This window comes from Epinephelus lanceolatus, chromosome 9 (genome assembly GCF_041903045.1).
Source record: "Epinephelus lanceolatus isolate andai-2023 chromosome 9, ASM4190304v1, whole genome shotgun sequence".
NCBI classification, from domain to species: domain Eukaryota; kingdom Metazoa; phylum Chordata; class Actinopteri; order Perciformes; family Serranidae; genus Epinephelus; species Epinephelus lanceolatus.
The window spans coordinates 17,229,623-17,244,829 of record NC_135742.1 but is presented as its reverse complement, the minus strand read 5'-3'; the positions used below and the strand labels follow the sequence as shown (position 1 = coordinate 17,244,829).

At 41.0% G+C, this 15,207-nt stretch overlaps 1 protein-coding gene across 8 annotated transcripts in view; it reads right to left on the bottom strand.

Annotated features, from left to right (window-relative positions):
• The window catches only part of dmxl1 (Dmx like 1), a 76,635-nt gene that overhangs the window by 20,308 nt on the left and 41,120 nt on the right, over positions 1-15,207 (bottom strand). For all 8 annotated transcript variants that reach the window (XM_078170622.1, XM_078170623.1, XM_078170624.1 and 5 more), the window contains exons 32-38: positions 13,416-13,607; positions 11,445-11,521; positions 5,995-6,116; positions 2,379-2,636; positions 887-1,089; positions 435-583; positions 80-165 (exon numbers count right to left, since the gene is read on the bottom strand). In XM_078170622.1, coding sequence (XP_078026748.1) covers positions 80-165; positions 435-583; positions 887-1,089; positions 2,379-2,636; positions 5,995-6,116; positions 11,445-11,521; positions 13,416-13,607 — 1,087 coding nt within the window. The remainder of the gene's footprint in view (positions 1-79; positions 166-434; positions 584-886; positions 1,090-2,378; positions 2,637-5,994; positions 6,117-11,444; positions 11,522-13,415; positions 13,608-15,207) is intronic.

Here is a 15,207-nt window from a genome sequence, read left to right as displayed (position 1 = left end):
CAGTGAGAAATGGGGCGGCACTTATCTACATCCTGGACGCCAGTGCAGAACAGCGTGTGTCGTGTATTCTATTGTTTACCTAATAGATCATATCCTGCCATTGGGTAAAAGGACTTGAGGTTGACCAACACCAGCTGAACCATTGCCAGACGCATCAAACACCAACTGAGAGGGGGGAAAAAGCTGTTAGAAATCAGATTACAATTCTGAACATAAATACTCTGCATGGATCCAAAGCTGCCTTCAAAATAACTGTAGGCATAAAAGTGTGTTCGGAGTGAATGTGGTGCAATTTTAGAGGCAGTGTGACTGAATTCAAAGTCAATGGAAAGGCACAGACAGCTGTAAACATATGCAGGTTTACTCCAGGCAGCTTGAATTGAGGTGAAGATGAGTCACCCTGCAGTAATATCCACTCAGTGCTGTGTCGTCACCTGTATGAATTGTGGTTCGAATGCTCTCTTTGTGGAGAGCTGGGATCAAACACATCTTCATATTCACTGTCTTCCTCCTCTTCATCTTCACTGCCCTGGCTCTCCTCCGAGTCGTATTCATTTCTATTTTCTGATGGTGGCAGCGAAGGCTAAAGACACAACAATACACTGTTTTAGCTCAACAAAAACACCCATTCATTCACTACCAATCAGATTTACTACATGTTGAATATTATGGCAGATTAATGTAGTTAGATGATTATGAATTGCCAGTTTATTTCCATTAGATATGAACTATGACCATAACTGTAATATGGTCAAAATATAATTATGCTGTTGGATATAAACCCTACATTTGAAACCCCAGTGACAATTCAGTATACTCAAGATTAACTCAGAAAACAAAGAAAAGGCATAGATATTTAATTTTTTTTTTAAATCTTCTGTATTACCTTGGTGATAAAGTAATCCCAAATGCTGAGCTCTGGAGGGACAAATCGTTCTTTAAAGACAGAGGTAGCTTCTTGTTCCACTACAGGGCCATGCTTGGGACTCAGTGGGCCTTCCCGCTCCAACCCAGACTCGTCCTTTGATCCACTGCGTGATGACAGGAGTCTGAATCTTCTGGACTTCCTTTCTGTGCCGCTTGGTGAGGCTGGGGTGTCGAGAGAGAGAGTGTTTGTTAAACTGTTGCTGATCTAGGATTTCAGCTGCCATCACAACCAGGGTGTACATTAGAAAAATTTGGTGCTGTCAAGGTGTCCTGGAAGAGTTTGATGTCCCAGACGAAAAGTAGAAATTCTGGTCAAATATCTTTTGTGTTTATTGGGCTTAAAATAACTAACACTGTCACCTTATGTAAACAAATCTTGTACCTATGGGCTGTGCACTCCAGATCAGACTGTGGACGTAAACACTTAAAGTTGGGTGACTACTTGCTATTATCCTGCTTTTGCACATTTTTTACAGAAAACACACATTTTATATTGTGACCTTTACTAAAAAATGACACACAATATAGCCGACAGCAAGTACGCTGTTAGTAGCGATTGTGATTTACCAGAAAGTGCCAGACTTTGGTGATCTCCCTCCAGCCAGCTGCGACCTTATTTTGTATTCTACAGTGAAATGATGTGTTGCTTAGATATCTCCTCATTTCAACTTTACAAATCAGCAGTTCCTCGTCTATTGCGGCTCTTTCAAAGCAAGTGACAAGAATACAAAGAAAAAGGGCTGTCAGACCAAAGCTCAGCTCAGAACGGCTGCGTCACACGTCTTCCTAACATTTAACAAGCAAGAAAACTGGCAGATAGAACGCAAAACCAGTCTGTGTATACTACGAGGAACAACAACATTTAGGGAATCTATCAAGCCCTGAGCAAGCCTTAGCAATTGCTTGCTGTTACTTTGAAAATACGTTGGAGATGCACAAAGCTTTGCAAAAATAGAGCCAGGGCGAGCAGTCTGTCGCTTAGCCTGTTCAATGATGCATGTAGCAGGTTGGGACATACTCACTGGGAAACACAGTTCTACTTACTTTTGAATTCCCACATCATATGCTCACTCCAAGAGAGGCATGCTCTTTTTTGTTGACACTTACATCATCTTTAAAAAAATAAAATATCTTTCTAAACAGAGAAAAAACTGTAGCTTGAAATGCCTACTTTTGTCAAATAAATAGAAGTTACAGTGGCATTACATCAGGTTTCTTCTGCCAGCCATGAGAGAGGAGCACAGACAGAGTGTGAGGAAAGCAGCTCCCACACTAACAGGTTGATGGATTTCACTATGACCTACAGACTGGGACCCAATTAATTTAGCAGCACTGATTTGATTTAGCTACTGGGTCACCTCCAAAAGAAATACCCCACAGAGAGAGAGAGAGAGCCACTCAGGCAGACTGTCAGAAAGAAAACTGGATCAGCCAAACTAATCCCTGCTCACCTGGTGGGGTTGCTCTTAACGGGCTGTTGGGTTTCTCGATGACAGGGGTCCGGGCGCCCCCTCCGAACACCGTCACCCAGAGCTTGCTGTTGAGGGGGTGGGCCACGATGCGAAACAGCTCGTTGCTGGAGTGAGTGGCCATGCCGTGAACAAACAGACTGAGGAAGACAGCAGTCAGGATCTCACAGAGCAGCACAGCTAGGCCTGGCTGACTCTCCTCGCCTGCTGAGCTCAGCATGCGAATCAAAGAGGCAATACCTGGGGAGAAGGACGATAGGGAAGGACAGCAGGGGAAGAGAAAGGACAAAAGAGAGACAGACAGTACCATTTGAGGAACCATTTAAAGTGTGTAAACTGCAATAACTGCATTTTTTGATAGTTGACCACAATAGAGCTTACCAAATTTAATACCCAATGTAAAAAATGCACAAAAACACACCAAGTACACATTTGCATAAAAAAAATAAACAGAAAGCTGACGATACATCCCACTGTAAATCAGCTTAATGACTGCATTAAAAGGATTAATTTTAAAAAAGGTCGTAAAGATGGATCATGGATAATGACAAGACACAGCAAACAAAAGGCAAAAGGAGAGGTTGTAAAAGACACTGAACTTTGCAAGCCCCCAAAAGTTTGTTATCGATCCAATGTTTCGACCTACAAGGTCTTTGCCAACCTCTCCTTTTCCCTTTCAGGAAATATATGACAATACACAGGTTTTCTTAGAGCAAACAAGTCCCATGAAAAGACCAAAATCAACAACGTATTGATCCTAACAAGTCCTGTCTGCGTAGCCAAACCCTGATGTAGCTTATTCCTCTGTGCCATGACCTCTATTGATGTCCATTAACTACTGAATACACATCATCATGGCTAATCGTTGCACTGGGTGAAATGTTTCTTTATTATAATGAACAGAGGCACTGTAGTTTTTTATTTGAGTCAATGCAGCTGCTGTAAACACTCACCAAGGCATCAAATCTGGAGCTAAAAACTGTCCCTAGCAAATGCACTACTTAGTTACTCATAATAAAAAAATCTTTCACAGGGTGTCTACAGGTATCAGACACTTCATGCTTTTTAAGCCTTTTTCAAGATCATTAATAACCAAATTTAAGACCGATTTTTGGACAAATCATCTTTTTCTTATTCAAGTATTGCAGGTAAGTATAAAGGTAAGCAGTATGTATGAGGTTTCATGTAGGAATATGTTTATTAGATTGAGTTAGGTTCGTCTAAACTTTGCCAATCGGTAAGTTCAAGTATCAAGTAAAAAGACAGTATCAGGTTAAAGGGCCAGTGTGTAAAATGGGTTGAAAACAGTGACATCAGTGGTCAAATTCTAGATTGCAGGGCTCACTCGCTCACCCCTCCTGTCGGGTAAATGACGGTGGCCTCGTAGGGACAAAAAGCCTTGCGCACGAGTTTTTCAGGAGTAGGTCTATCTAGCGACGAGGTGAATGTTTATTTAGAAATCTAAGCCATGTTACGATATTGTAATGAATCCCTCACAAGCAGGAGACCAGAGGAGCGTTCGGGAAAAAGGCCCGTTTATTTGAGCACTCCAGAAACTCCGGTAACACTCCAGGGGGTAAAAGACTCAGTCCCAAACTCTGACTCTTCTAGCGTAACACGCACACTTCATAACTTTACACACATACTTGTTTACCATACCAAGTGGGGACCCCCCTCCCCTCTCTGCTCCACCAATCTCCAGCCCGCACACTGACTGACAGCGTAGCCGGTAAACAGAGCTCAGCTGTTTATTTAGCCTAGCGATATCTCCGGACTATAGTAGCTGCAATGGACGACTTTGAACGCGATGGCTACAAGAGTTTCTTGTAGCGGACACAGACCCAGAGCCATACCTGTTTGAGCCGGAGCACACAGATGAGGAACTCGATGTGTTTGATACTGAGCGGGCGAGAAGAGAGGCTGAATGCACAGAATGGGAATCGGTGCCACTGCTGCCATTGTTGGGGAGATATATCATCAGGAGGAAAAGCGCCGCAGAGAGTGCATCACAAGGAGTGACGCCGGATTTCCACTGGATGCGTGTCCGTTGCGGAACGGCAGCGCTGGTTATCCGCTGCGTGCTCCGCCATCCGTCAATACCCACCGGCTGCGTTTGCTGTGCGGTGTGGTGCAGCTCTGCCGAAAGACATCTCGGTGCACTGCCATGATTAATATCTCCTCGTCCATGGTATTCATGGGGTGAAATGACGTCTGAAAACCTCTGACCTGTTGACTTCAGACCTGCCTATGCCCATTATGTAGTTTTTAAGGTGTAGTGCAGGGAAATATGATTCGCCGTGAACACTATGTATTTTATTTTGAAAATTAACTGGATGTTTTATTGTGTTTCTGTGCACGAGTTCCTGCCCCGCACGATCTGCTCTGTGCTGAATTGCTGCGTTGTGCTCCGTCGTCCGGCAAAAATAGAAGTCCTGCGTATCTGTTGCGGAGGGCTCCGGAGTGCCGGAGCTGAGACGGAGCCGGAACGCAACACAGCCGCAGCTGGTGGAAACAAACACATTGACTAGAATGGAATCCTATCGGCTCCGCTGCCGTGCCAGAGCGCAGACGCAACCAACACGCATCTGGTGGAAATTGGCCTTGAAGTTGCGTCTTCTTTTCCTCGTAGATGACGGTTTGGGTTCATTCTCTCCTGTTGCGTGGTAAGTGTGGTCCATTGGCAAACTTTATAACTAAAAAAACTTTTTACTACTCTCTATCGACGAACTACTAACACTCTCTGCTGTTTCCTCCCACTTCTTCCTTCCTTCCGCTGTCTTCGTTGGTTTATTTATACACGCGAAACGCATTCTCTGGCTGGCTGGATTGTCCGCTCAGGCTGCCTTACATACATGGCGGCGCAAGATGGCGACCTCTCTAAAGCAAGGCCCTTGCTATATATATATATAAAAGCATAATTATAAGGCTACGAAAACCAAACAAATTTTATTTTATAGCGATTATACACTTGTATAAACATATTAATGGGTAGAATATTCAGATTCAGATTCAGATTGACAATAAACCATGCCAAATATTACACACTGGCCCTTTAAGTGGTCGGTTTAAAGATTTGGAACATCAGAAATGTGAATTTCCACACAGTAGAGCTTGACTCATATTGACTAAAGGAAATTAAAGATGCTAAATTAAATTAGATAGAATGTTTAAAGCAGTACAAGACTATTTAATGACTTTTAGGGCTTAATATTTATAAAACTGAATTTAAAACTTTTTATGGGGACTGCAGAAACCTGATTCATGACAAGGTTTTTACATCCTCTGTAGGACAAAATGAGCTTGGAGAATTCAGTCCAAGGCTGAATGCCACTGACAGGACAGGGAAGCTGTATAGCATATGATATGGACATCACAGTGGCAATAGAATTGTACATTTATGCACAAGAACCAGATGCACTGTGTTTAGTGTTTGTAGTGCAATGCTATTTTGCAAAACCTGAGGCTTTTTAAAATGATACTTACTGAAGAGATGGGTAAGCGCATTGTTGGTTTGGGTCTACTGCTTGTTGACAATAAGAAAAATATACTTTGATCCTTTTAATTCAGGCAAAAAATGTGTGTGGTTTGGCTGATTTACCTGGCCACTGTGCAGGCGACGTGTTGGGCTGAACAGACTCATCCATGCTGACAGTTTTGACCGGGTGCTTCTGAGACAGCAAAACACTCTGATACACGATTCCTGTGAAGTGGTTCACGTGGCTGTAGGAGACAAAAGAAAGCAAACACACACAGTCAGTACGAGGGCACATATTTAACATGAAATGCTGAACTACAAAGTAAAGTTTTTGAAGTCCCCTTGTACTTTTTCTTGTGTTTATGTCCCCTAAAATGTCTGCCCTTGGCTAGACTGACTTGTAACTGTGCAAAGTTTGTCACTAGAGAGGTGTTCTCACACTCCTGTACTGTAGAGGGTGATGTCTGTGCACCTACCTAAAATGTAAGATTCAGACACCCACCGGGGGGGGGGGGGGGTTAGATGAGGTATGTCACTAAGATGAAAGCCAACTGCTGTCTAATATGCGAAACACATTATCACCGGGGGGCAAATTTGACGTTTCCTAGGATAGCGAAGGCATGACCCGCTCTACTCTGCCTTACCTCTGAATAGCTTACCGTGACATTCTTACGTGAACCCATACAATTCCACTCCTCTTGCCTAAACCTAATCAACCCAACCAACAAAGGTAATGAGTAATGCGGGTCATGCCTTTGCTGTCCTAGGAAACTCAAATTTGCCTATGGAGGAACCGACCTCAGCACAACACCTGCAAAGAAACCAGAAACCTCGAGTGCAGAGCGAACTTGTCAGTTCAGAGAGCAGAGTTAAAATGAGCGTAGTGTAAGTTTTGACAGCAAACATGATGGAGTGTGTAGTTTTTGGATGTAAACCAGACCCTGGAGCTTCGTAACTGATATTATCGTATGTTTCACAAACACTTATGCTCTGTCAGTCACTGCCAGTTAGCCTACAAGCTAACAAACAAACAAATAAAAGATGCTTACTACACTTTACATTCTTATTAGTCTGTTAGTTGTTGATTTTGGTGTACCACAGACTCCTTATATGAGTCTGGGTCTGACTGAGGCTAAAAAATGTGTGGCGAAATCTCTTCAATGTGTCCTCTAATGCTAACGCTAGCTATCTTGATGCACACTGCTATTTTAAAGATCAACTGGTCACCTGGTCAACAGAAACCTACAGCAAGCAGCGGTGGTGGATGAGGCGTGAAACAAGTTCCAGAGTTTCCAGGCTGGTGCTAATTTCCAACCCTGGGCAGAACTCCCGCAAAACGACTTCAATATCAGGAATAGATCGATTCAGTTTGATAACATTTAGAGAGTCTAGATGGGTAGAATCATTATATCCCTACTCAAGTTAGCAAAGGGCTTAACAACTTGACGGTTTGGCTGACACAGTCTAAAGCACGCTTGCTCTATGGGCCCAATGATGCGGAAGATCCAGGTATTTTAACTTTTTTGGCTCATGAGCCACTGAGCAACTTCAGTGAACTCTGAATGAACGAGGCCCTGCCTGCAACACTGTCTCCAGATCTCTTTATATATCCATGAGAATTTCTCAATGAGGGTGAAAAAGTAGATCTGCTTCCAAACTCTTTTCAGAGCTTCATTTAACTTTTATGTACAGTATAATAGTATTTTTTACATATACTTAAAAATGTGTCTGAAGGGGGACTTTACTTTTTGTGTTTTAACATTGTTTTGAACTCTGAGACGATGTTTCTAAGTAAAAGGCACCGCAGCAAAGCTCTGTTCTGTCAAGATATAAAATACTAATGGGCTCTATCTCAGGTTAGCTACCTATCTATGCTGTTTGGTAATGGAGAAGAAAGGCTTTATGATGAAGGAAATGTCAGTGCTTGAGTTCTCACATCAAGTAACTTTTCAACACAAAAAAAACTTGAATTGTTGCAGAGGAAATATTACAGAGAATATGGAATGTTTAACTCACCGGGGAGTCTATTAAGATTTTAACATCCAATAAGTCGCCTTTTAAGCTTCTGCGAAAAAACCAATTGACTCCACATCAATCAGAATCTAAAAGTCAAAGGGAGTGTGGTTCATAAAAGGGAGTGGCAGTTGCTGTGGCCTTCTCACAACAAATTTAATCCCCTATGTCACACACAACGCTTCAAGGCTTCACATGGACGTACCTGCCAGTCGTTTTTTAAACAGCTAACTAAATTAAACTGAAGTTAACAAGATAACAGAGAGAGAAAAGAGTAGAATCATGTATCAAAACACTGTCAACTTGGTGGCAACACTCAACCTCCGCAACCTACATCCTGAAATACCTCTTAAAAAATTCACACACCCTCTTACACTTGCTCGCTCACACACTCGAGAGGAAGAAAAACAGAAGCACAATTTCATCAAACCTCTGCAGCGACACACCAGGAGAGTTTATATCATAATTACCATAACAAAGACAGTGTTAAATTAGAAATAGCCTTGCTAATTTAGTTGGGCTGTTGGACTCCCAACGGTATATAATAGATGGCTGCGTGTGTGTGAATGAAGTATATAGTGGATGAGGAAGATACGAAACCAAGTGCTCATTTAATCGCATTGCTTAGAACTGTGTGAGGTTTGAAATGCTAAGATCTTGCTCTGAAAGAATAATAAATGTATTCTCTCTTAGCTTAAAGAAAACTCCCTTTTGACACATTATGTAATTGATACGAGCAATTCTCTCTCTGGGGTCACAGCACTGCCGTCTGGTCAAGCGTAGCTAAAAGTGATTCTGTACAACATCAAGCAATCTGGCAGAACCGTGACAGGAACTCACACAGCAGCACAGCTGTAAGCCAAACACACACACATATGCATTCACCCGGCCAAAGTTTAAATCCAACTGGGTTGTTATCAAAGTGATTGGGAGTTATGGTACCTACCTACGCATCTTAAATAAACAATGTTCCTCCCATCTGTCAAAACCAAAAATCTAATAAAGTATTTACAATAAGAATGACAAACAGCAGCCTTGCAGCTCTCATAAATCATTCTCAACACGATCAAAACAGACAAGTGACAGTCATATTTTTGGTTTGCAAACTTCCAACATGTTTGTCTCTTTCCATGTCTTAAATCATGCATCTATAGCGCTGTGTAAAAGCAGCCCGAAGCATGTGCTGAGATGATTTCTCATAAACAAAAGCCATCTTGAAAAGAATTTTCCACTTTGATGTTACATTTGTAGTGTTTGACTTGCGATGTATGTGAGCATTACCCTCTTGCTTGGTTACCAGTAGTCATGTCCCTTCCCCCTTATCTCTTATTATTCTGCTCCAATAAGTCTAAAAACCTTCTAACACACACACAGACACAGACAGAGACACACACACACACACACACACACACACAACTGGAGGATGCAAATTAACGCTATTTTTGCCAGCATTTTGTCTTTCAAATGCTAATTCTAAGAATAAGAAAGCTAAGTCAGATCACTCTTGATAGATAAATAATCCAGTGGTGGCTAGTGCTGTTAATGGAGTCGCGTCAAGGTGAATGTGGTGGAAAATTGAATAAGTTGTATCAAAGTTAAGCATCGCTTGAAGTCATATAAAGAATTCAAGAAGCCTGCTCTGAGAGATGCTGCAATGTAGATACCCACTATGAACTCAAACCCTTTTCAGTCAGGCTGGATAAAAGCATTTTATCTCACACAGGGTATGTGGGATATGCAAAAATCTATTTCCCAAGATCCCCAAATTATTGTTAAGAGACGGATGGCTCAAAAACTGGGCAGTAATTGGAGTAAAAATTGAGGGGGCCACTATTCAAATACGCTCAAGTTTACATCCATGTCATGGCATCTCATATGTTGCCATGAAAGTTGACAATGCTTCAAATGCAGATGTTGCTGCAAAGAAGCTACAGATTCTAAAATGTGGATGCTTCACACACAACTTCAATCTGACAGCACAGGAGGTCTATACAATCAGCACAGCTTCAAGGTGGATGCCTAAGATTAGTGTCTGGAGTTTTAGCGTTGGGTAAAGGCCAGAAAATTGTTTCTGCAGAACATTATGATGTCACAGTGAAGCTGACCTTTTGAACTTTTGGATACAAAATGTCATCACTCATAATAAGTGAATGAATTCTTGAGTTACAGCCAAAAACATGCTTTGTGAGGTCACACCTTTGCCCACCAAATTATACTTAGTTCATCGAATATCGGTGCAAATTTTTAAGGATATTCGAACCAAGGCCTTCTGGGGATGTTGTGTTTACGAGAATGGGACGTACAGACCGGTGTAGATAAAGACAACCCGAAAATGTGATGCCTCTGGCTGCTATCATGAACCTGAAGGCATAATTTTGCTATGCTAGGAAAGGCAACAACCAAGCAGCAACCTCCAGGGCTGAAAAATGAAACCAACGAGGGAGTGCCAAAAAATGCAGTTTATCTCACAGCGACTTGAGGCTGGCTCAGGAGACCAGTCAATCCCCATAGACCCATATGTTAAAATGCCCAACTTACTAGCAGATACAAATAATGGTTCTGGTCTCTATAACTTATTTTATAACTTATATTAAGGCTTAAGGTTACACATAATTAAGGGTGGGCTGCTCTAAGTGACAGGCTGGCTCAGCTTAGTCAGAACTACCTCATCGTCCTCCACAGCTTCGGCCTCTTGCACAGATATGGTCACTTCTGGCTCCAAAAAACCAATACGGCGACAGCTGCGATGCCAATTCGAGGCTTCAACATGGGAATTCAAAGCCAATGGGTGACATCACGGTAGCTATGTCCATTATTTTTACAGACTATGGCAACCATGCACCGCCGTCTCTAAATCATCATAATCAAATATAATCATAATCTTAAATAAACTTAACAAATTGTCATTATTATTACTGCTGGTTCAAGTGTTACTGTGTTCAGCAGTCCTGCGTGTGGTTTGTCATACCACAGCTGAAGCCGCTGCTTGACTGCTGTGGATCTAATCAATGTCACACACTTTACTGTCTCTATTTCATTACTTTTAAATGTATTACAAAGTGGAAAACTAGCATGAAATATGAGTGTAATGTAGACTACATCACTGTCCACTGTTATAGTTTTTGTGAAGTTAGTCATTAAAAAATGTCATGAAAAAGTCAAATTATAGCATGTCATTAAAAAAATCATTAAAGCCTCATTAAAAAAAAGTAATTATAAACATAGAATAATATGTCATAAGTGATAAAAAAGTCATAGCGTGTGCACTTTTTCTGTGTGGTCCTCAGTCATATGCTGGCTACATAAAATGGCACTCAGTCATCAAAACTCTGAAACAAAAAGATTTTTGTTTCAAAGGCTCTGAAATGGTTTCTACAAATTTCTTAAGTGGTGGGAGATTGGATTAAAGAAGGTGTCAACTGGAAATGGACCCTTTAATGTTAAAAAGGACGTATTAAAGTTCACTATGAAGCTGCTGGTTATGTTGCTTTATGGAACAGTCCTTGCAAAGTGACAGCCAAGAGGGTTAATAGATTAAAATCCCTGTTTAGGACACTTACCTTTGGGTGTGTCCATCACACAGACATTGATATATACTGGCTGAAAGGGAGGCAGCCAACGTGTGCATCACATAGATCTGAAAAACAGACACGTATTAGTATTTGAGGTCCAATAATCCAATCATAATTAAAGCACTAACACACAATACAAACCTTAAAATTTGTTTCAAAAATGATATATCAACTGATTTTTTTTTAATCTTACGTAAACAATTATTTTGATGAGGACTCGTGAATTTGATTTATTTATTTTTTTAAAGAATTGTTGTACTGAGTGATAGAATTTACACATGAAAAATTGCATTTTTTTCATTATTTTTAAACTACCACAAACATATATTTTACATATCTGTACTGCAATTTCTTTGTGGTTATTGGCTGACAAATACAGTATGCTAATACCAATATGTCTGCAATAAGCTAATACCATGCATTAGATCCACCCGGACATAGATACTTTGTCACACATTTGTTTCAAAGTTAAAAATGTAAAAATATCTGAGCCATTGCACACTTTCCCAGAATCATTGTCATCTTTCAGAATGATCAAATCTATAGTTCTTCTTTAGTCTAACCAGCAAATATAGCCTGCCTGAAAACATCTCCATGTTCGCAGCTGCACTAAGTATCATTGCAATAAGTTCCCCCACTTGCACCCTGAGGACTTGACAGACTTCTAGAAAAAAATTTCAAAAGCATTTCAGAAGTACGAGGTACAGATATCACACCCTGCCCACTCATCTCCATGTTTTAGAGTGTCCTTCAACTACCCACAGTTTACTCAAAAGAAACTGAATGTGCTGTCCTCTGCCTCTCTCATCACCAGTAGCTGGTACACTGGAAATCACCTGAGCCCCCAGCAAAACTCTCAAGGCAGACTGACAACTAATGTTATCCATTAAACTTCAAGAAAAACTTGTCTTCTAGACGGCTGACTAAGAAATTTTACATTACATGGCAACCCATCCTCTCATTTTTTGATAAAGCATATACAGCTTCCATTAGTAAATGCACTTTCCCACCATTTTGTATCCAACTGTATGTCTGTAGCAGCGTAATGTCCTAAATTCTTTAGGATGCTGAACATGTCTACTTATGTACGTTAGCTGTACACTAAATATGCTATAAAACAGTAATTGATCATGTAAACTGGACCAACTGGAGGGAGGGTGGTCTTTGTTTCATTTTTCTATTTTTTTTTTAAATGTTTTTTCATCTGTATATATATCTGTGTTTGCACAAATATAAAACTGGACATGTTTAATCTTTGAGACACTATGTAAATATGATGTGATGTCCCAATAAAACATATTAATAATTTATAGCACTTCTATCGAGAGGAAATGTCTGCTTATGAAATCATCAGTATCAGAGGTGAACTAGATGGCACTCAGCTTGTGGTGCTCAAAGTGTCAAAAAATCTATTTTGAAAAACTCATCAGGAATTTCTCTTTCCAGAAATCATGATCTGGTTATTCAAGATAATCCACAGACTCTGTTGTGAGCAGTTTCATGTAGGAAGTACTTTCTTTTTACTAAATTGCACCCGCTTACCAAATGATCTTGCAGAGGGAAGCTTGCATCTACTGCTAACTCACCCAGCACCGCTGAGCTAGCAAACGTTCCAGCTCAACAAAGGAGGATGCCATTAATATTTACACCCCATGCTCTCACGAGCCTCTCGTCCATGACTAAATGCGTGCTTCTGTGCCCTAATATGATTTGCAGATGTAATTTGGTAGAAAGGAAATAGTTCCTAAATGCTCACAACAAGGTCTGTGGATTATCTTGAGTAACTGAGTCATGATTTCTGGAAAGAGACATTGCTGTTGAGTTTTTCAAATGTACTTTTTTGGCACTTTGAGCACCACAGGCAGAGTGCCATCTCATGTCATTATATCTGAGAGAAGGCAGACATCTCCACGGCCAATATCTCCAACACCAGCAACTCACACCTAGAGACTGCCTCACCTCATTGTTAACCACATCGGGATGCGGAGGAGAATCTAGTGAATTGATGGTCTGCAAGATGTCATGAGCCAGGTTGGTCAGGTAGACAATGGGATTGGCCACTACTGTCTTTACGTTGGCCGTGCAAGCCATCAGAAGAGGGATAGAGGCTGGCTGACAGCATGGTGTGACTGCTGACAGGATGGAGTCATCCTGTGGGGAGAAATCAAAGAGACTGTCAGACACTTACAATAATAATCTGAGCTTGACAGTGGCAAAAACAAGCACTTTTAGTGGACGTGAATTGACCTGTGCTACGATCAGCAGCCACTTTTGGGAACATGGAAAAAGAGGTTCCAGGTTAAAAATACCAAAGTTACCCTTAAAAGTGTTTAGTGTTCACAAAAAAACACTCCTCATCAGACTCACCACACCTACGCACAGGGACATATGCATAACAACATGTCGCACCCACATCACAGTGAACTTAAAAAATAAAAGCAGATATATTCAACATTCTCATTTCTGTTTTTAGAAGGCAAAAGAAACAGCTCACAAAAGGCATCTGGCAAACAAGAGGTGATGCTTTGATCTGTGAAACAAGAGCCTTTTCCTGAGCCGTAATAAGTCGTACATGATCCTATACTTGGAGAGAGCATGTTGTGTTTTCCAGTGTATGTGAGAATGACTATAAAAGAGCTAAAAGAAAAGACAGGCAACGAAGGGGTGCCTGGTTTTGTGTTTGTGTACCAGATCCCAGAACATGAAGCTGTGCGCAAGAATACCACAGGCTTATGTTCGTCACGCTTGATGAATCACATTCAGTTGTCACTAACCTCCTTAACAGAAGCTCTACAAGCTGACTGAAGTTAAGACAAAGGAAATAATACAAAAAATTCCTCGACAACAATGGAGGAATTTGACAAACATGGGACCAGAGCTGGGACAAAGGAAACTGCTTTTATTTCAAAATCAAAGTACGAGAGTAGACAGAACTCCCAGCGCTCGTCGACTGTGCTACCATTCAAGAGCGTTGTTCCCATGCCACCTCATTGAGTTGTTTACCTCCTAAAATTTGACTCAACCTTCTAATAGTAAGCCTTGGGCAGAACCTCCCTCAGGAACTTGGAGAATCAGCACAACATGCCAGCCCATTGCCGGAGGTGTGCAGACGATCGCCAGCACACAAAAAGTGGGTCTGAGTGTGTGTATATGTGTGTGTGTGTGTGTGTGTGTGTGTGTGTGTGTGTCTTGGGAATCTGGTTGCATTAAGACAAGCTTTTAGATGGCTTCATGTTCGTCTTACATTCGCACTTTGCCCCTCAACTACTCAACATCCTTGCCCTTATAGAGAACATGTGATCTGTTAATAACACTGCAGCTCTGATTGCCAGTGTGAATGTTTCCATGTTTTTTTTCCTTTGTGCTGCAAAAATATATATTCTGCTCACATCTTTGTTGTTTTACTTATCTAAGTAATTAGTAATAATTCAGACAAATAATGTCACATTCAGTTTGTGGTGTCAGGTATGTTAAGAACCTCTGACAGATTAAGTTTATAACAACCTCTTTGTGATGAAAATGTTCTGGTTGCAAATACAAAACAGTGCTCTCAGTAGTATCTCCTTGAACTAGAGCTGCATCAATTATTATTGTCATTATGAGTTATTTACTTTGCTCAATTTACTGTCATCACAACTTATCAGAAAAGTGCTTGCGTGGTTTGACAAACAACCCCAAAAAATTTCTTCTTTGTTATAATAAGAAAAACAGAAGTCAGGGCAAGTGTTTGTGAAGCTGTTACTGGCAAATG